The 21,834-nt window shown below is 39.6% G+C and overlaps 3 protein-coding genes and 1 pseudogene across 4 annotated transcripts; 1 reads left to right on the top strand and 3 right to left on the bottom strand.

Moving 5' to 3' along the window:
- Positions 1 to 110: 110 nt before the first annotated feature.
- On the top strand, positions 111 to 1,765 carry LOC121799710 (pentatricopeptide repeat-containing protein At3g26630, chloroplastic-like). The gene has a single exon (XM_042199156.1). It carries the CDS (start codon positions 246 to 248, stop codon positions 1,500 to 1,502), a length of 1,257 nt encoding a protein of 418 aa, XP_042055090.1. The 5' UTR covers positions 111 to 245; the 3' UTR covers positions 1,503 to 1,765.
- On the bottom strand, positions 1,703 to 7,588 carry LOC121799711 (annotated as a pseudogene).
- A 764-nt stretch (positions 7,589 to 8,352) lies between these two features.
- On the bottom strand, positions 8,353 to 11,472 carry LOC121801619 (putative disease resistance protein At1g59780). 2 transcript variants are annotated; one of them, XM_042201147.1, is made up of 2 exons: positions 10,440 to 11,472; positions 8,353 to 10,253 (listed from the first exon to the last, which is right to left on the bottom strand). In XM_042201147.1, the coding sequence occupies exons 1-2, from the start codon at positions 11,413 to 11,415 to the stop codon at positions 8,587 to 8,589; spliced, it is 2,643 nt and encodes an 880-aa protein (XP_042057081.1). In that variant the 5' UTR covers positions 11,416 to 11,472; the 3' UTR covers positions 8,353 to 8,586. The 2 variants fall into 2 exon arrangements, with proteins under 2 accessions (XP_042057081.1, XP_042057082.1); XM_042201148.1 differs by having other exon boundaries at positions 8,353 to 10,250.
- Positions 11,473 to 19,533: 8,061 nt separating this feature from the next.
- On the bottom strand, positions 19,534 to 21,576 carry LOC121800176 (auxin efflux carrier component 5-like). Its single transcript, XM_042199765.1, has 5 exons — positions 20,847 to 21,576; positions 20,220 to 20,305; positions 19,962 to 20,119; positions 19,814 to 19,890; positions 19,534 to 19,731 (listed from the first exon to the last, which is right to left on the bottom strand). Exons 1-5 carry the CDS (start codon positions 21,539 to 21,541, stop codon positions 19,659 to 19,661), a joined length of 1,089 nt encoding a protein of 362 aa, XP_042055699.1. The 5' UTR covers positions 21,542 to 21,576; the 3' UTR covers positions 19,534 to 19,658.
- Between the last annotated feature and the right edge of the window lie 258 nt (positions 21,577 to 21,834).

Here is a 21,834-nt window from a genome sequence, read left to right as displayed (position 1 = left end):
ATAGGATGCCACGCAGCTCTTGTTAAGGAAATTTGTACGTCATCTATTCATGTTTTTTTATGTTCAACCGTGAATAAAAATCACATATATTATATTGTAGACTTGCAGAGGAGGCGAACTACTACTTGTATGAGAATTCTTAGCAATTAATTGCAGCATATTTTTATGAGAATTATTTTCTCCCACCCATTTATCACGGCTTCTTCATTCCTATATCTCTCCCCCTCTAAAACCACATTGATTCAATGAACCCATGCAATTCACTCAGAACTCTTGATGTTTTACCGGCAAGAACCCTCCAGCCAACGCCGAGGTCAACTTTCTCTCCTCAAGAAGCCCTTCTATTGCTCCAAATATGCGCCAATTTCAAACAGATGAAGCAAATCCACTCCAAAATCATCCGCACCACCCTCCACCACAACCAAGTAATCGTCGCCAGATTGATTCGCCTCTGCTCTTCCTATCGGGAGCTGGATTACTCTGCTCTGGTGTTCCAACACGTCGACAGTCCCTCCACTTTCCTTTGGAATATGCTCATCAGAACATACACCCTCAACGATTGCCCGCATCGTGCTATTCAATTCTACAATTTGATGATTTTCCGAGGCGTTGCTGTGGATAAATTCACGTTCCCGTTTGTTATGAAAGCGTGCCTCGCGATTTCTTCGATCGACAAGGCGAGGGAGGTTTATGCGGTTGCTGTTAAATCTGGGTTTCTTGGAGATGTATATTTGGATAACGTTTTGATGGATTTGTATATGAAATGTGGGGCTGTCGATGACGCGCTCAAGGTGTTCGACAAAATGCGGCAAAGAAGCGTTGTTTCATGGACAACTGTAATCGCAGGGCTTGTCCTAAACGGGAGAATGGATATTGCTCAGAAGGTGTTTGACAAAATGCCGACCAGAAATGTGGTTTCTTGGACAGCGATGATCAATGGCTACGCCAAGAGTGACAAACCGGAGATGGCGTTCAAGCTCTACACAGAGATGCAGCGTGATAACGTGAGCCCCAATGAGTACACGTTGGTTGCCCTTCTGGCGGCCTCGGCCGAGCTGGAGAACCTCAAACTGGGTCGTTGGGTGCACGAATATGCTATCAAGAACGGGTTTGAGATTGGGGTGTTTCTGGGGACAGCTCTCATCGACATGTACAGCAAATGCGGCAGTTTGGAGCATGCCAAGCGCGTGTTCATGGAGATGGAGAGCAAGAGCGTGGCAACATGGAACACAATGATCTCGAGCCTAGGGGTTCACGGCCGGGTTGAAGAAGCCATTACCGTTTTCGAAGAGATGGAGAGGAGGAATGTTCAACCAGATGCCATAACGTTTGCTGGGGTTCTCAGTGCCTCCATGCCGACAGGCGAAGTCGACACAGTCCGTACATACTTATACTACATGGTGCAACGATATGGCATCGAGCCGAGCTTTGAGCATTATGTTTGCCTCTTTGAGATGTATATGGCAAAGCTGAATATAGAGCCCTCTGATCGTCCTAGTTAGTGACTTGTTCAAAATGCGCAAATACATATGATTATTTAAACGGCGAGGTCAAGGAAAATACCTTGGCATCACGTAGTTGTTCGCTGCAGTTCATCGCAGACTGATAAAAACGAGCAGCAGCAACGGGTACATGTTGGACATTTTTACTAAACAAGCTCATTGCTTCAAGAGAGAGTTACAAGAAAGAATCAACAGAGAAATGAGGAAATAATGGTAGCTTTTGTATTATATTCTGGTGAGTAAATATACATTTTTTCTTCTTCTTTGAAGTTGACTACACATACAGAAATCTACATTCCTTATGAATCTGAATAATCTATGGACTATGAGCCGTTGGAAAGGGATACTACTGTGTGTATTATATCTGTCTGCATTCAATGCGAATATATGCAAGACTAAATTTTAGGCAAAATGCCATTATTTTGCGATTACAAGAGTGTGTCACTGACTACACGAGCTAGTATCCGTGACGACAGCCTGCTGAGCAACTCAGGGAGCACTTTTGCGGAGAGTCCTGGCAACACAGGGAGTAGCTCTTGGACCACTTGCGGAACATTTATACCCTACAGAAGACACAGAATAATGTCGTGTGAGTAGTTTTGCCATAGATTTAGACACGGATAGAGGGTTGTAGTTTTGGTAATAGCTTAGACAGATTGAATTAATACAACTTCATCAACTGCGTACTTTGATGGATTGGACAATTTAGCTAGTTTGATAATGTAATGCTGTAAATATTAGTATCACTAGCTCTGGAAAGCAGTCAAGTAGGATATGTCGTTAGATAACATTTACCTGGGTGGATGAGGCTGCAGTTCCAGCAGCTAAGAATTCAACAACTTTGTGAACATTGTTCAGTATCACTTTGTCTTCCTTGGTTATTGTTGGAAGAAGTGCAGCTGTCCGGAAAGGCCCCAGAGAAGGAACCAAGCTAAAAACCGGGGTTACGTTTCTAATGCCAAGAAAAGCCATTATCTGCACCAGCTGTTCCCTTGAGATTGCATCAATACCCTTCACAATCTGTTAAACAGAAGATATCAATAACATCACTGGAATAAGCATACATCTACTTATAAATAGAAGTAAATTAGGAATTTCTGAGGTTGAAGAACTTAGTCGTAAGAACCAAGGTACTAATGTCTTGTGCCATAAAACTAAATGTTACCTCGTCTAGCAAAAACTCTAGGAAAAAGTTCCCTTTGTCAGATAGTAAAAATCCCAAGGCTGCTCTTGTTTGGATCGGCTGTGTTTGAGAAGCACTGCCCGTACAGGCAGGAAACAAACTACTACTTGTTTGAGGTTGTAGAAATCCAAGTTCTGCCATTCCTCCATTCAGATCTTCCCCACCTCCGCTCTTTGCAGCATCAATGAAATTCTCAAAAGCTTGCATCACATCTGTAAATCTTTCGGCATCAAAGACTCCAGATTTTCCATATATTGTGTAGCGCAGAGCTGATCTCAATCCTGGGGATTCATCGGTAAGTAGTCTCTAAAAATCCACAAAATAAGTAAATTTGGTTTAACCTATTCTAGTTTAGAACACTATAGATAGCATAAAATTGCAAATGTTCACTGCATACATGCATAAATAATTTTTTAATTAAGGATGACCTAAGATATAGGTTTAGTATCATATCATGTGAAGGATTACTTCGATTTGACTACAGAGAACTTGTAAGAGTTAACAGAGCTTCACAAACTATTTACCAGTCAAATAATCCAAGTTAATTATGGACAGTGCATCATAGTAATATCATATTTCAGGCTGTTGTAGATCTATACCTGTGCAATATATGGATAAGCTTCATCCACGATGGCAAACTCAGGATTGCCCACCAGAGCTATTCCCTCCAGCACCCCGATTGCTCTAATTATGAGTGCAAAGTAAGGTGGTATTCTGAAAGGGTAATCAAATGTTATCTGTGCTAAATCTGATGCTAATTCTTGAAAGTTGATATTTTTGGCTCCCCCACCCTCAAGTGCCTGATCGAAAACTTTGGCCAGCACGGGCAGAATGGGATCTAAATTAACCCCATCTGGAATAGCACCATAATCTCGATGGATTAGATGGGCAATAGCTTCAACCATCCCAAATTTCTGATCATCTGTTAATTTAGTGACCAAGCCTGCAATTTTTTATGCCAGTCAATAAAGTGCAGAAAAAATAAACTTACACATATGATATGGGAGAATATCTTGGTGAATAGACTACAAAGTGTCCGAGATGTTGTAGAATATTTTATTTTCAGAAAGATATGATATCAGAAGAACTAAAAGAGTCTCTATTGTACTATAAGTTAAATTGTCTATGTTTATGTACGTTGTTGGAAGCAAATCCTATTAAATGTATACTTTCTCCTACATTAAGCATGTACATACCAAAATCAAGTATTGGCAGCTTCCCATCTGGAGTACGGATTAGATTTCCCGGATGTGGATCAGCATGGAAAAAACCGGTGTCAAGCAGCTGCAGATCCAAATTAAAATGAGAAAGGTTAAATAGCTAATTTCATACATCCTTATTACATCCTCATAAGAGTTTTAATTGAACAGACCACGCCTTCATCGGTAGATATTAGCATGAGGAGCTACTGTACATCTATGGAATTATCGCTAATAGATATATAACACAATCATAAAGTTCTGCCCATTTGTAGGTGACATTTGAAGGTAGACAACATAGTCGAATGCTATATTTCAGTTGCAACAAACTCAAAAGGCATGATAAAGCATCTAGATTCACAGGATGATAAATTTATGAACATTTAAAACAAAATTACTGCTTGAGGTAGCATATAACTCCAACATTTACTAGCTCCGACATCACTTTCAGTACTTTGTGACAGCTTCTCCCCATCTATCCACTGGGTTGTAAGAACCTTCCTTGCCGTGTATTTAGTGTATGTTTTTGGCACAACTACCTATAAAGCAGAATGCCATCAGAAAAATGGAAATCACCAAGCGATTCCTCTATTGTTGGATAGTCATGTGATTTGCTGCACCAAAAAATTGAACTATTGCAGAAAAATCACCTGAGGAAAGTCCTTCCTCATCATTTCAGCAAATACTGTTCCATTCTCCCCCTCATTAATGTAATCCAGCTCTTCAAAGGAACGAGCAGCCCACTCGTCAACTAATCCCACGACATCCACAGAGACCTGAAAGAAATTGTGGTATGACTCGACTATCCATTTCAAGGTAATATAAGAACAGCAAAAAGTATAATTAGTACCTGAGGGAATTTTCGAAGAAAAAGACCCAAGTTTCTTATGATGAACAGATCAATTGTCAGTCTCCAGAACAAAAGGCCTCTGCACCTTAACAGCGACAAGATCCCCATTTTCTTTTAGCCGGCCCTTGTAGTCCTGGCCAAGAGAGGCTGCAAATGATTTCCAGAAGAAGAGAAATCATAAGACTATCAGTTATTCAAACATAGCAAGACAATAAGAACCAAAATCAGTAATAACGGCTCAAATCCTTTGAGATTACCAGCAGCAATAGGAGGAGAAAGCTCAGAGTAGATATTATACCACGGCTCTCCGAGCTCTTCTTCAATAAGAGCCATTGCCATGTCATCTGGAAAGGATGGGACCTATAAACATAATGGATTAGTTGGTTGGTTACTGAAGAATGGAAAAAAGAAATAACACTAGCTAAAATATTCTCTCTTGAATATCAGTCACTTTCATAAAGCAAGCTAAGCTAGAGTTTTGAGCATTTGAAATACACTCAATATCCTCTTAGACTAAGTTGACGAACATGCGTCGTTCAAATAATTGACATAAAGGTGAAGTTAAACTCGGATCACAGCTAAAAAATATCAGAACCCTGTAAAACTAGTGAATATAAAACACAGCAATATATATTTGTTGATGGTATAAGAACACAAGATGAAATTTCTGAATTAGTGAATTGAGAGTCCAAAAGTGCTATCCTTTGCACAAATTTCAAATAAACTAACTGTATCACGATTAGAACCGAAGGGGCTATATTTACTGAAGCTCAAGTATAATATGTCACCTTATCACAGAGCTTCTGTAGTTCAGTCATAGCAGTAGGTGATAATATATCAGGTCGGATGCTCAATGCTTGTCCAAGTTTTATGTATGCTGGACCCAAAGATGTAACAATTTCCCTCAATTCAATAGCTCGGGTGACTTCATTCTGCATAGAAAGAGAAAGCACATCAGAATAGTTTAAAGAGTTTCTGGTGTAGCACATTTGAATATTGTGGAGGATAATCAAGTTATGAATATCTTTCCATTGTATTCTTGAAGAAGAACAGAATGCACTTTCTTCGTAATCTGAAAATGAGAAAGGGGACTGAGTCTTCTTACCTCCTTTATTTTGTTGTTTATTAGATCCTAGAGGAGACGAGAGAGAAAGCCTCCAGCAACAGACGTTAACTGAACAATACGAGTCGCAACAGCACCTGGCCTTTTTCCCCAATAAGCAGCGATCGAATCAGGATTATAGACCATTTGCAAAAATTCACTGCTCTCATCAACCTGAAGAAGTTGAAGGGCTCAATCACTTGATTAAAACGGCAGCCCTATACAATCTACATGCTAAATGAAGCCTTCAAACCCAGTAGTTTCAACAAATAAAAGTTTATACCTAGTAGTTTCTCCAGCAATATGGTGGCCAAACTTAAATTTTGGATATATTAATAAATTTTGTGAATCAGTGACATGTTACATGAAAATTATTGTCTATCATACTTTGTTTGATTGATTTGAACATTCAGTTTAGCAACTTAGAATTAAGATTAGTAGTAGCAGGCATGTAGCTTGATAACTTGTAAAAGTGCAGTAAGTTGACTAACTATGCAGAGTAATAAATATATAGCTGTCAGATGAAAGTTATTACAGTCATTATCAAACAGAACTTTCTGCTATAAATGCGAATCTAATCTCAGAACTTGAAGGGGAGGGGAGGAAACGTAGTGTGTCAATGAAAATAAACTTGAAATTCATCCGACAAACCTCAACTAGACGGAGATTGACATCATCCTCAGCAAACAAAGAGTCCCTCAGATTCTGGCTGCGAAGACCTCTCATGAGACTGGCCAACTGCTCGTTTTCCTCCATCTGCGCCCTCACCCTTTTGATCTCCTGCGAAACATCTTGCATTCGTTGCCATTTCCAAATCAACCAACGGATTTAATCACCACATCAATGCATTAACTGCATATAACTTCTCTAGAGGTCGCAGGAATTGCGTCAATTACATCCATTTTAGCATTTTTTTGGTTTCTAAGTGACTGATGTATATGAAATAGAGGAAAGAACTTATAAACGAGTTCAATCTCTGTCAATTATCCCACTAACTATTTGTTTGAATATTGAGATTTTGAAAAATAAAATCTTTACTCATAAGTTTCAAAATTTTAGTCTCACAAAAAACTTGTTACTACATTCTTGAATTTTATGCGGCGACCACAATTCTGTTGCTGCCCTTTCCATGAACTACATTTATACAATAACTCAATAACTTTTTTCACAAAACAGCTTCAAACCAAGAGATGCAAAAAGTAAAAATAAAATAAAATAATCTATTTTTTTTCAACCACTCAGCAAGATCAAATTTTACCAAATAAAAAAAGAACACCAGTTTTGTGGAAATACAAAAAATATCCAGCAAAATGGAGTAAAAACCTACAGTTGATGTGTCGTTGACCATCTTGAAGGGCGCCGGCTTAGCAGTCCCATTAACTGCAGCGGGCGGCTTGGTATCCGAGGGCTTAGGCTCGGTGGCGACGGCTCTCACGACGGCATTCCGCGTAATCCTCGGAAAAAACGGTGATTCCTGGACCTGCAATTCCAGGCGGCAACGGAGGAATACGGCGAGGCTGGATGGAGATGATCGATTCCGCAGTGGGCGAGCTGTGCAGCTGCGTCCATGGAGGAAACTTTCACAGCTGCAACTCAAATCGCAAGGAAAACGAGAATTAGAGATGGTTGGAGCAGAGAGGAAGAGCAGATTTGAGTGTGTGCTGTGCGTTTTTTTGGGTGAATTGGTGTAAGTGTGGGTAGTTAAATCAGGAAGCCGGAAAACAAGCCATTCAAGGCTTGAAAAAAAAAAAATAGGAAGCCGGAAAATACGTGGAGGAATCACAACCCGCCCATTTTTATTTTATTCCTCTTATATTATTGTTGAGGATTTTTCTATTTTTGTTCTAGAATGAAACTTAGATTCCGTGTTTGTACTAAATTTTTTTTTTATTCCGTGTTTGGGAGAGACGCATGACCCTCATGCGTCTCCTTTTAATGAAACGCATGACGATTATGCGTCTTTGTGCAAATCACCCGGTCGAGTGATTTGCAAGTGGCAAATCACCCGGTACAATTTTTTCGAATTGTGAGATTGCAAGCGCCAAAATACCCAACCGGGTGATTTGCCACTTGCAAATCACCCGGTCGGGTGATTTGCACAAAGACGCATGAGGGTCATGCATTTCATTAAAAGGAGACGCATGAGGGTCATGCGTATCTCCCAAACAGGAAATAAAAAAAAAGTTCAGTACAAATACGGAATCTAAGTTTCATTCTAGAACAAAAATAGAAAAAACGCTATTGTTTGCTGCGAAATGCGTTGCCGTTCATTTTTTTAAGTTGTTTATATTTTATCCTTACTTGGTTATTTATTTGTTTTTGTGTGGTGCACTGCAGACATGCCAAATTTTTAACGAATCGGTGATTCGGTTTGAAGCTGAAAAGTTGGTTAGGTGGTACTCGCTCCTTTCTACATTATTTTCAATACAAAATTTATGTTTAGAGGGAGTAGATAGAGTCACAGATACACTAAAATAGGAGAGATAATGAAAGACTGAAGTAGAAAAGAGAATAAATATAGTATGAGATTGAATGTTTTTTTTATTTAAGTGGTAATTTGGGTCGGAGAGAGTACAAATTTTACTAAAATGTCTACTTCGGTGTTCTCTTCTCTTCCAAGTTACTCCCTTGGATACGGTTTTAAGAAATGTAAAGACCCATTGCAGACTTGCAGTTGATAATCCACGGATTCAAATACAATGATACATGGGTGGATTCAGCAGAAGAAAATAATGGCACATAAACATAAATCACCTTGAGTCACCATAGATATAAAACGACGGTATGTGAGAGACAATGCCATAATCTTGTCCTCCTTCTCTTATTCTGTTGGTGAATACTTGCGACATCTTGAAGATATTTAGTTGTCGAAGACCGGAAATGAACCTCAACCCATCTGGAATCTTCTCCAGATTCCAGCAAGTCCTGATGTACAACTTGCTCAGTTTTGGCATTCCACCTTCTTCCACTTCCCATTTCTTCAAATTTGGCCATCTATGAAGTTCCAACCTCTTCAGCTCTGGAAATGAGTTTGCGCCGCAAACCGACACCTCCATCATCCTCCCCACCTCCCTCCCTTGCAGCCACAGACTCAGCAGCCTCGGAAACTTCCCCAACTCCAACATCAAGTCTCCCTCAACCTTGCAATACCGGATATTCATATCGACTACATTCTCAGCCATCCCTTCCTCGTAGCATGGGAAGCCAGCGCCAACGACCTTGCACGTGTACATTTCCAAGCTCACTAACGAAGGACACATCAACGCGTTCTTTACAACATCCGAGCTGAGATCACAGTGGTTGACAACAAGACGCAACGATGATATGCTCTTCTGCTGGATGATTGCTGACAGGCTATCCATATCATGAACTGTAGCACATACTTCCTTCAGGCTGTTCAGTTTGAGGATGTCTTTCACCCGAACGGTCTTGCTGTCAATGTGTTGCAGTGTCTCCAGCTCGTCTAGACCATCTAGTCTTAGTTTCTCTCTTTCAGTCACTTCTAGCCAGCCTAGTCTTGGTTTCTCTACTCTAATCACTTGTATATCCCTTGGGAGAAACAGATGCTTTAGTCTTTTCATCTTCCATAACACATTTGGCAATCTAAGAACACTACCCCATGCTCGCAGTTCTAAAGTTTGCAAGTATGGCATGTTGCATACGAACTTTGGTAGCTCTCGCACACTGGAATCCATCAAACTCAAGTATCTCAAAAGGATAAGTTTACCCACCTTGCTCGGTAACTTATCTCCCTTAAACTTAAGTATCCTCGAACTATGCAATGTCTGTTCAGAACCAATCGTCCTATCTTCAGAGCCAATTCTTTGGAAAGAAAGCCCACCTCTACCGAGGGGCATAAAGGATCTAACTCTGCTTATGAAATTGAAAATTATTGAAGGTGTGTCGATGAGTTTGAAAAGTTTTTCTTCTTCAACCTTTGATGAGCAGAGCTCTAGCATCAAATCATGAAGTCGGCACGAATCAAACTTGTGAAGTGGAGAATCGCCTTTCTGCACTTGAACCATCTGCCTCGTAGCAAGTTCAGTTAGATATCTCTCGGCCACGTCTATTAGAGTTTCGTTAGGACCTTTATCGTGGTGTGAAATGAAGCCTTCAGCCATCCACAATCGGTACAATCTCTCTGTTTTAATCTCTTCATTCTGAGGGAAGCATGCTAAATAGAGGAAGCATGGTTTCAAGTAGTAAGGCAAGGCATCATAGCTCAACTCCAACACATGTTTTACTCTTTTGTATTCATCAACATCTTCTACATCACTCAAATTCATATTCACCTTCTTCCATTCTGATAAAATGTCTCCTTTTTTATGGAGCAAAATTCCTCCAATGACTGAAATTGCTAGTGGTAACAGTCCACATTTTACTACAATTTCTCTTCCAATACCTTCCAATGTTTCTACTGCCAACAGTGCAAAATAATTGGATTAATATACTAGCAAATACACTTGTCAACTGAGAAAATACTTAACAAATTATGTCTAAAGTTGTCATCACATATAACTGCAAATGCACATACTTGCCAAACATGTTCACCATTGATCTAAACAGAAGAGACATAAAAACTAGGCATTATGAAGAAACTGACCTGAACCAAAATCCTTGGGAAGTGCTATTCCCTTCAGTAATTCCCACCCTTCATCTTCTGTCATAACTCCCAGCTTGTAAAGATGATCACATTCTTCACCACCAACACTCTCAGAACGAGTGACGAGGAACACGTTACAATTAATCGGAAAAGCCTCCCTCATGATCTCCCAGCCATCGTTTTTCCAAATATCATCGATCACAACCAGACTTTTCCTCCTCTCCACAAATTTGTAAATTCGTCTTACCAAATCGTCAACCCCCATGCCATCGCGTACATACGTGTTGGGATCAAGTTGTTTCAAAATCTCGGCCAAGACGGCCTTAGGCTGAAAGTCTCGGTGGATGCACACCCATGCTCGAGCATAAGAGTGGAGGTCAGCATGGTTGTAAATCTTTCTAACAAGGCTCGTCTTTCCAAGACCACTCATCCCAGATATCTTCACCACTCGTTTCCCCGTGGATTCATCCTTGACCATGGAGAGTAAAAGCTCCATGTCCTTCTCCATCCCCACGAAGGGATGATCAAGAGACGTTGCAGTCGAAAGCGTTGAGGTTTCTGTGGTTTCACGTCCCAACTCCATGACTAGGCTGTTGGTGAGACCAGACAGGCCGGATATTATGTCCCGAGTGTCTCTCCTGACCTTGTCGACGCTGTAGAGCTCGCGCAATACGCAAACGTATCTTTGGAACTTCTCCATATGATTGGCTTCCTGGTTGAATGCAGCTTTCAGGGCATAGGATGTTTCTAGAACATTCTCAGCTTTGGAAGAAAGATCTTTGAGTTGGGTGATGTGATCCTTTAGAGTGGGAGAATCGTGTCTGTTGCTGTCGGCTTTCATCAACAAAGAATGGATGATTCCAAGATCTTTCTTTGCTTGCTCTGCTTCATCGCTCGCACCCACCAAATGCTCGATTTCTTCGACGAGCAAATCGTTAAGGCTTTGGAGAAACACATTTGCAACTGATTCTACCATTTTTTTTTATTGTTTTTCGTTTTTCCAATTAGAGCAAATTTTTGTTACAATTGTGGTTTCTTGGCATAGAAATGCAGACAAGTCTTTCTAGTCTTTGGTTGACTTAGAAAAGGAAAGATAGTAGGAACCTCAGAAAATATGACTTTTCAGCTATAATGATAAATCTTTAATGAAGGAAGCAGGAAAAGTCTTGGCTGTCTTAATTGACTATTCTGTCTTTATTTATCATAAGAAAATCTGCCTGTCAAACTCAATCACTAAATCTAGATTAAGACTGGATCAAATATATTGAACCCAATTAAGTGATTTATCTAAATATTTTTGGAATAATATACTCCCGTTTCTCTAGGTGATTTATAGTCTTTTGAATACCCCTAGAAATTACTACTACTATCACTTAATTTGGAAACCGAGTGAGTATAGTATTGATATATCTATGACACATATAGTAAAACAATGTATTTGGGCTCAATACATGAAATATGTCGGCCTACTATTATAACAGGCCCAATTAGTTGGTCTTAGTTGTCTTCTCTATATATCTCTCTCTCCATAAGCCCATGTGAAAACATACTTTATACTTTAATCCTATTTTTATTAATAAATTCTCCAAAAGCATGGCACATAAAATGAGAAAAGGAAGTACAATAAATAAAATACAAGACATTTATATCATCTAGTGCAAAAGTAATAAATTTATGGAATACTAATATACATTTTGGCATGTAAAAAAATCAATAAAATAATGTAGTACAAAGTTTAATTTAATTTGTTTTTCAAATTATAGTGACAAATAAATTATATTTTAGAGAAAGCATTTGTATTTTTTAGAGAAAGCATTTATATTTTGTTGGATTCGACACTTGACAAATGAAATGGATCATATGTACAATATGATTTCATGTATTTAGCAGTGCTCCAATCGTGCGTCAAATTCAAATGCAAAAATACAGTATTTTTGCAATTCTGAACAATACAATACATATTTAATTTCCATTTATATTATTCACAAACGTAATGTTTTTGTAAAATTGCATACTTTCTGCTGTGATTTGAAAATAAGCAGAATAAATGAATGCAACATAACATTTTTTCCGAAAAAAGAACAAAAAAACAAAACAAAACAAAATGGAGAAAGGGTGAAGAACGCATGAAGTGCTTTGAAGGTGCGCATGTGACAATTATGGTTGATTTTTAGGCTTTGGTTTGGTTTGGTTTGGTTTGGTTTAATGCAAAATTGAAAGGTGGTTTGGTTTGTACTTGTTTATCGATTCAATTTAATTAAATGGGTATGGTCTATCAGCCCATTTGTCTAAATGCAAAATTAAATTGAAAGGTGGTTTGGTTTGTACTTGTTTATCGATTCAATTTAATTAAATGGGTATGGTCTATCAGCCCATTTGTGTAATCTGAGTTCATGACCTGAGCCCGGAAAACAGATTAACTGATTTGTGGTTGATGTAGCAAGCAATCGACGATTCTTTGGATAATCTATTTGGTAACTCTAAACCGTAGAATTTATAATTCAAGATCCAATACCTTATGCATGAATTCTTTGCGTTCTACTATGCAATTACTATTCGTTTAACATGTGAATTTAATTAATCCAATAATCGGTCAAATAGTTGTATCTAATTTATTTGTGTATGCAAGTTATCCGTTGTGAAGGGTTCATCATAACCCCAAAAAATTGGTATCGGATCCAATTTTTAGCTCTGCTTACGTGGATTAAGTTCATGTGAGGAAAATGAAACAAACTGATAGAGAAACTTAAGTTTCTAAATCTTGTTTATTAAAAAATTTTCCAAAAGCTACCACTAGCATCCAGAATAAGGCTTTTATAAAGGCAATAAAAATTCCAATACTATTTGAATACGAAAAAATAAACTCAATCCCACAAGGGGAGAGAACTATATCCAAATTTTACTTCAAATCTTAATTAGAAATGATTGCAAATGAGTTTAATCCTGTAAGAAAATAGAAATGGACATAAATAAAATAATTGAAATTAAATTCAAAATTAAAGTAACCGAAGATAAACTTCTACGGCAAGTCTACATCTTTAACTCAAGAAAGTCACTCATGCAAGTATACATATATCCTACCCGTTTTTTTTTGTTTTTTATGGCGTAAACCGTTATAATGACACTCAAATGCATGCACTCTAGAAAAAAGCAAGTCATCTTTATTGAAGCAAAGTAGAAGTTGCTATTCTATATATAGGGATTTCACAAATCACAATCGTCAAGTACTTACCTTAACCCCCTCATTCCAATATGGATATGCTTCTTCTCGTTCATCTCTTGCTATCCTCATCATTTTCCTCCACAAAACCTCCGAAGAACCCCTCGTCGGCCCCCGGGGCCAAAAGGGCTTCCCTTCATTGGCAACATGTTAGAAATAGTAGGAAGAAACTTCCAAAGCCGTGTACAGGCGGTACTCTAACTAATACAATCGAAAGAAAACTTGCAACAAAAAGATGAATGAAAATTACAACGGAAATAAAGCAAACCAAATTTATAAGTCGAGTCGAGGAAAGCCCTCTTTCCGCAAGACAAATTACGCCCCGGCTAGTGCTCACGGAATGGCGTATTGCCTCCAAAGATAAAATGACTTCCTCCTAACGTGTAGAAGCACCTCAAACCCGCTAGGCACCGGCGAACTTGATAGAGTTCCGAGAATCGAGCTAGACAATGCTCCTATATGTGAACTAGGATGTAGAGAGCTAGAGAAGAGAGAATGCTTGTTGTGGTGTTGGTGTCTTTCTCATCTCTCAAACCCACCTATTTTTAGGATAGGAGAGACCACTTCAAAAGTCTTGGCATTAAGGATCCCCATAAACCACATGGAGGTTACCTTAAGTTGAAAAGCCAAAAGACTTAAGAAAATGAAAGGCTTTGAGACCCTTCCAATTTCTCACATTTTCCACATGATTCCAACAATTCCCCACATTGGTTAGAGCACTGCAAGCTCAAACCAACACAAGACGTGTATGCATGCATGCAGACTCTTTGCTCAATTCTCGAGAAACAATATTGCATTTGGAATAGTAGTTTGGGGCTTTGAACTTTCCATAGTCAACACTATCGGGCATACCGGCGGCCTGGTGGACGTGATGCCTTGAACCATTCCTCCTTGGTGTATACCGAGACAATAATATTGACACAATATTATTTACAAACTCATCAGTTCTCACGTTTGTGTCCTTTACTGGCCATGGAACACCACTTTGGACTCATAAGTGATTCACATGTTGAAGCGGCCCACACTTCTTCACTTACATAGGTGATTCTTTTCCAGGTATCCTGCAATACCCACCCCCACGAGGTTTCCAAGAATCATTAAAAGTCAAAACTTAGCCTCCTACCACATGCAGGTTACAACACTCAATGCTTTCGAAAGAATGGGCGAAGATTAAAAATCTTCCGAGTGTTACAACTAGATTCATATAGCTTCATTTTCCCATTGAACCAAGCCCATGGGATCTCCAATCCTATGGTTGGGTTACCACTATAATCATCTTTTTAAGATGTGGTTTTCCGTCCCATTCCTTTTAGCAATTTATGCATTTGATCACGGTTTAAACCTTTTGTTAACGGATCCGCTAAGTTATCAACTGACCTTAAATAGTCAACTGTGATAACACCACTTGTGATCAATTGTCTGACGGTATTATGTCGCCGACGAATATGTCGAGACTTACCGTTGTATAAGCCACTATGTGCTCTCCCTATAGCTGCTTGGCTATCACAGTATATCACTACTGTCGGCACTGGCTTCTTCCAACATGGAATACATTCTAGGAAATTTCTGAGCCACTCGGCTTCTTCCCCTGCTTTATCCAATGCGATAAACTCAGATTCCATGGTGGAACGAGCAATACACGTCTGTTTCGTTGATTTCCACGAGACAGCACCACCCCCTACAGTGAACACATAACCACTCGTCGAGAACAAGTCTTTTGAATCAGAGATCCAATTTGCATCACAGTACCCTTCAAGTACTTGGGGATATCTTGTGTACTGCAGCTCAAAGTTAAGAGTATACTTCAAGTATCTCAAAACCCTACGCAGAGCTTTCCAATGTTCCTTGCTTGGGTTGCTCGTAAATCGGCTCAGCTTATTCACTGTACACGCAAGATCTGGTCGGGTGCAGTTTGTGATAAACATCAAACTACCTATGATCCTTGCATATTCTTCTTGAGCTACAGGCTCACCCGTGTGCTTACTCAAATGCACGTTGGGTTCCAATGGAGTCTTAGCTGGCTCACAATCGAACGAGTGAAATTTCTTTAGCACTTTCTCAATATAATGAGATTGTGTCAGAGCAATTCCCTCATGATTCCTTTTAATTTTGATTCCGAGAATCACATCAGCTAAACCCATATCTTTTATGTTGAAATTTCTCTTCAACATATTTTTGGTTTCGTTGATAATGGCACTATTGCTGCCCATAATCAACATATCATCTACATAAAGACACACAATAACAAAACCGTTATCTGTGTTCTTAATGTAAACACACTTATCACACTCATTGATAGTGAACCCGTTTGACAACATCACATTGTCAAACTTCAAGTGCCATTGTAACGGCGCTTGCTTCAACCCATATAATAATTTTACCAGTTTGCATACTTTACGCTCTTGCCCAGGCACAACAAACCCCTTCGGGTTGTTCCATATATATTTCTTCTTCCAGATCACCATTCAGAAATGCAGTTTTCACATCCATTTGGTGAATCTCAAGATTGTGCAAAGCAGCAATCGCAAGAAGCACCCGAATGGAAGTGATTCTCGTAACAGGTGAATAGGTATCAAAAAAGTCATGCCCTTCTTTCTGCTTAAAGCCTTGGACAACTAGGCGAGCTTTGTACTTATCTATAGTACCATCGGGCTTATATTTCCTTTTCAGAATCCACTTGCACCCTAAAGCCTTACAGCCTTCAGGCAAGTCTACTAACACCCAAGTGTTATTTCTCATGATGGATTCAATTTCACTGTTGATAGCTTCTTACCACCACGATGCATCTGGGCCAGACAAAGCTTCCGCCACTGACTTTGGTTCACCATCCAACATGAAAGTTTTGAACTATGGACCAAAAGTCTTAGCAATTTTAACTCTTTTACCACGTCTTGATTCTATATCGTCAGGACTTGAACTCGTCCTTTTTGGAGGATTAGAACTAGTGGATTCTTCCATCATTCTTTCACTAGAATGATCCTCCTGCTTCTTGCAAGGGTACACATTCTCAAAGAATATAACATTTCTTGAATCAATTGTTGTTCCTTCAGCCACGCCAGGCACAGCTGACCTATGGACTAGGAAACGATATGCACTACTATTAAGTGCATGGCCAATAAAGATGCAATTGACTGTTTTAGGGCCTATTGCAACTTGTTTCGGATGAGGCACTTCTACCTTCGCTAAGCACCCCCACACTTTGAGGTATGAATACGAAGGTTTCTTGCCTTTCCACAACTCATAAGGAGTCACATCCCTATTTTTTAGTGGAATTTTGTTCAGGATATGATTCTCTGTTAACACAGCCTCCCCCCACAAGTTCTGGGGTAATCCTGAATTAATCAACAAAGCATTCATCATCTCTTTTAGTGTTCGATTTTTGCGTTCAACAACACCATTTGATTGAGGAGAATATGGAGCTGTGGTTTGGTGAATTATTCCACTTGCATGGCATAATTCTGCAAACGGCGCTACATACTCACCACCTCTATCACTTCGAACACACTTAATTCAACAATTAAGTTGATTTTCAGCTTCATTTTTGAAGTCTTTGAACGCTTCAATTGCCTCATCTTTACTTCTTAATAAGTAAAGGTAACAATACCTTGTGCAATCATCTATAAACGTGATGAAATACTTTTTACCACCTCTTGTTTGCACAAATTTCAAATCACATACGTCTGTATGGATCAATTTAAGAGGTTTTGTGCTTCGCTCTACCGAATGGAACGACAGTTTAGCCATTTTGGCTTCAACACACACTTCACATCTTTCTTGTGAGTTAAACTTATCTACTTTTAGTAAATTAAGATTTACTAATCTTTTTATAGCATTTAGATTTACATATCTCAATCTATTATGCCATAAATCAGAGCTTTCAAGCAAATAAGAAGATGTGTCAGCTTCCTTATTGCTTATTCCTTTTCCACGGTGAATGACCGTAACATTCAGCTCAAAAAGCCCATTCACTAGGTGACCTTCACCTATGAACTTTTCATACTTGGTCAATATAACCTTTTCGAATTCAAATTCTAGTGAAAATCCATGATTTACTAGAAGTGAGCCTGACACCAAATTATTTCGGATGTCTGGGACATGCAGCACATCCTTGAGGGTAAGATCCTTTCCAGATCCTAATTTTAGGAACACATTACCCACACCAACCACCTTAGAAGAGGCTTGGTTTATCATGCGTACTTTTCTACCTTCAACAGATTTGTAAGTAGAAAAAACGCTTATCTCGGAGCACACATGACATGTGGCACCCGTATCAATAAACCATTCATTTGGATTATTACCATGGTCCACGTCGGAGACCATTGCGTTCACCTCGTGATCTTTGTTGTTTATAACAACACGTTCAAATAATTTGCACAATATTGTCTCCATCAATAAGTAAACAATTATATTGAACCATATGTGCATTGGTATATTCAACACCACAAGCGTCCCAAATATTACTACCAAGTCTAAATTGGTCTTGCTTGTCAAATGACAAACGATAAACACAATTCTCGAGAGAATGGATCTCAAGGAATTAACCACTTCGTAGCCCATGAACATTGCAACGGTTCGTTTCTTCATTCCAGCTTTGAAGCTCATGTTTTCTCCAACTTCGATTGATATAACCCTGTCTTAGAAGAGTACACTAATTTGTCTTGCAATTGTTAGAAATAATGGGAAGAAATTCTCAAACCGTGTACAGGCGGCACTCTAACTAATACAATCGAAAGAAAACTTGCAACAAAAAGATGAATGAAAATTACAACGGAAATAAAACAAACCAAATTTATAAGTCGAGTCGAGGAAAGCCCTTTTTCCGCAAGACAAATTACGCCCCGGCTAGTGCTCACGGAATGGCGTATTGCCCCCAAAGATAAAACGACTTCTTCCTAGCGTGTAGAAGCACCTCAAACCCGCTAGGCACCGGCGAACTTGATGGAGTTCTGAGAATCGAGCTAGACAATGCTCCTATATGTGAACTAGGATGTAGAGAGCTAGAGAAGAGAGAATGCTTGTTGTGGTGTTGGTGTCTTTCTCATCTCTCAAACCCACCTATTTATAGGATAGGAGAGACCACTTCAAAAGTCTTGGCATTAAGGATTCCCATAAACCACATGGAGGTTACCTTAAGTTAAAAAGCCAAAAGACTAAAGAAAATGAAAGGCTTTGAGACCCTTCCAATTTCTCACATTTTCCACATGATTCCAACACAACATTCACCAATTCGACATCTCAAAACCCCATATTTGGCTCACAGAGCAATCGAACAAATACGGCCTTCTCATGTACTTGAAATTCTGCCGCTTACCACTCGTCGTGATCTCGTCAGCCGATGCAGCGAAGAAGGCTCTCAAACACAACGACCTAGCTTTCGCAGGCCGCCCTTACACGTCTGCTTCGCTCAGGCTTACGTACGACCACAGCGACATAGCCTCCTCATTCTACTCCGACTATTCGAGGAAGATGCGGAAAATGGTGGTTCACCACCTCTTCAGTCCCGTTGTGGATGCTCTAAATAAATATAATACGACAATGTGTTGTGTACATACGGATTAAACCTGCATCTACTCAAACTAGAATTCTTAGCTACTCAAATTCTTAATTAGCTAGCATTTTATATTGAGCACCGAGTCAAAGTGCTCGGTCTTTTTGGCACGAAAATGTGGAAAAGAAATCGAAAGGTTACCGAACAGATCAGTAGTGCTCAGTCATTGTCATAATTAGCGAGCATTTTCCTACCACTAAGCCCTGAGAAAAACTGAAACAACTTAGCAATCACGTAGCCACGTAGGTGCTGGCTAAATGCCTTGATAGAATTCGACGACATTTTCTTTATATCCTTTTTCTAGCTTGATAAAGTTAATCGTCACGATACAAAATACTAATAACTCATTAGTGTACGTCCAATAATAAAATGAAATTACGATACAACTGGAATAATTATAAGTTAATTTTTAGTTTGGTCGACGAGAATTCTTCAACTTGCTTCGGAATCATCAACGGAGCATATCTAAAATGGCGTAGTACATGATCAATAGAGGAAGAGATGCGATAGTACCAAAAATGACCCTGAAAAATTGAAGAGCATCCAAATTAGATCACATCACTAGCAAAGTTATTAGTAATAGAGTAGGGGTAAAAATGGACTTACGCAGTGCTAAGTACGTTAGCATGCAGTCCATACTCTTTTGCAAAGACGAAGGAGGCGATAGCTTGTGGTAAAGCTGCCTGAATTAGCAAATGTAATTAGTAAAATAGTAATTAATACCCTTTGGTAATTAATAAAATCATATAATTACCTGAACAATAGCAATACGCAGAGTATTGGAGCGCAGGCCTAAAGCAATAGATCCAACTGCAGTACAAAGTGGGCCCCCCACAAACCTCAAAACCATACTGTAAATGGTAAGCTGCACACCACAAGCTATTACCTTCTCTTGCAACGCCATGAACAACCCTGCATGCATATTAATCAAATAACTATAATTCTCCAATTCCATTTTTTCCATAAATAACATTCAAAATTAAATCTCTTCTTCTCAAATTAGACCACTTACCCATGCTAAACATGGCCACCCCACTCCCTGCCTTGGCCATTATCAAAATCGATCCTTCCATTATGCTTGGCATTTCAAAATCCCACCTAAAATCACCAAAAGTTAACACCGCACTTTTTACACATAAAGAAAACATAGTAAACATTTCCCCAACACCGCGATTAGTAGTCCTGGTTTGTCATTTCGGTCCGTCTGCAATTAAGAGTCATGACTCACTTTTATACTATAAATAGTACTCCCTCCGTCCCCTAATAGGAGTCGCTCTTTGACCGGGCACGAGTTTTAAGAAATGTAGAGAAAAGTTGGTTGAAAAAGTTAGTGGGATGTGAGACACACATTTTTATATTGGTTTTATAATAAAATGCGAGTGAAGTGATTAGTGGAATGTGGGGTCTACTACCATTTATGTTAAAAATGAAGAGTGACTCTTAATGGGGGACGGCCCAAAATGGAAATTAGCGACTCTTATTCGAGGACGGAGGGAGTATTAGGTAGTTCGCTTTTACCATACATAGTAGATGGGTAACACATTTTTTCACTTTCTTTTTTTCACATTTCATTCAACCGTAACTAAATCAACCACGACTTCTAATGGCAGAGGAGTAGAATTAGTTATCACTAAATTACCTTTTTGCCAGCAAAGCCCAAATGACGCCAAGCGCACACGCATAGCAATTCGGATTCTTTCCGAGCTTCGCGCCAACTTGTTTCATCGTCGATCTCAAATTCAACGGCGCCAAGGCGGCTCCGCCATCAACAACCACGACGATCGTATTATTTGAACCATCACCGTCCGTGGAAATCGGCTGCGGCTTTTCCTCATCAACAACATCGTCGTCGGAGCAGGAGCTGGCATGCCAGAACTCGAGCATGAATAAGAGGATTGGGAACCAAACAAGAGACTGGATGACCGACGACTGCACCACCAGATCCTCCCCGGCGGCGCCGTACATGGCCTTGAGCAACGGAACCCCGACGACGAGCGTGTTGTTGAAGCTGGACAGATTGAAGGAGGTTATGACCCAAGCGAAGCTGCTCTTTTTGGAAAATTTGGCCCAGAGGGCTAATGCGGCGGCGGCGATGGCTTTGGCGGCGACGTCTCCGGCGAGGAAGCGGAAGTTCATGGCGTAGGGGTCGACGCCGGAGGTGAACTGGAAGGTGAAGAAGGGGATGATGAAGTAGCAGTTGAAGCGGTTGATGGCGTCGCATTGGTCCGGCTTGAACATCCGCCACCACCTCACGGAGGAGTAACCCAGCACCAACGCCACGTACAGCGGCGTCATCGCCCCCACCACTTTGTATATATCTCTCAATTCTATCATTGCATAAATATCTCTCTCTCTCTCTGTTTGTTAGGATTTTTTATATTTCAATGTTGATGAAGGTGAAAAGGAAAGCGGCTGAATTTATAGTTGTGGAAACTTTCTAGGTATTTTTATTTGGTTAATTAATTATATTTAATTCCTTAATTCTAAAAGGAACACTCGAAGAAATTAATTAGTGTTGGGAACTGTGGATCGGCGAACTTCTGGTTGTTTAATGCAATCTGGTTTTGGTTATATTGGCGAACTGTTACTTCATCATCCAGAGTGGCGGCGGATATGGACCTGGGAAC

Source organism: Salvia splendens, chromosome 4, assembly GCF_004379255.2.
Source record: "Salvia splendens isolate huo1 chromosome 4, SspV2, whole genome shotgun sequence".
Classification (NCBI taxonomy): domain Eukaryota; kingdom Viridiplantae; phylum Streptophyta; class Magnoliopsida; order Lamiales; family Lamiaceae; genus Salvia; species Salvia splendens.
Note: the sequence above shows the minus strand (reverse complement) of the source record. Positions and strands in the feature narration are given on the sequence as shown.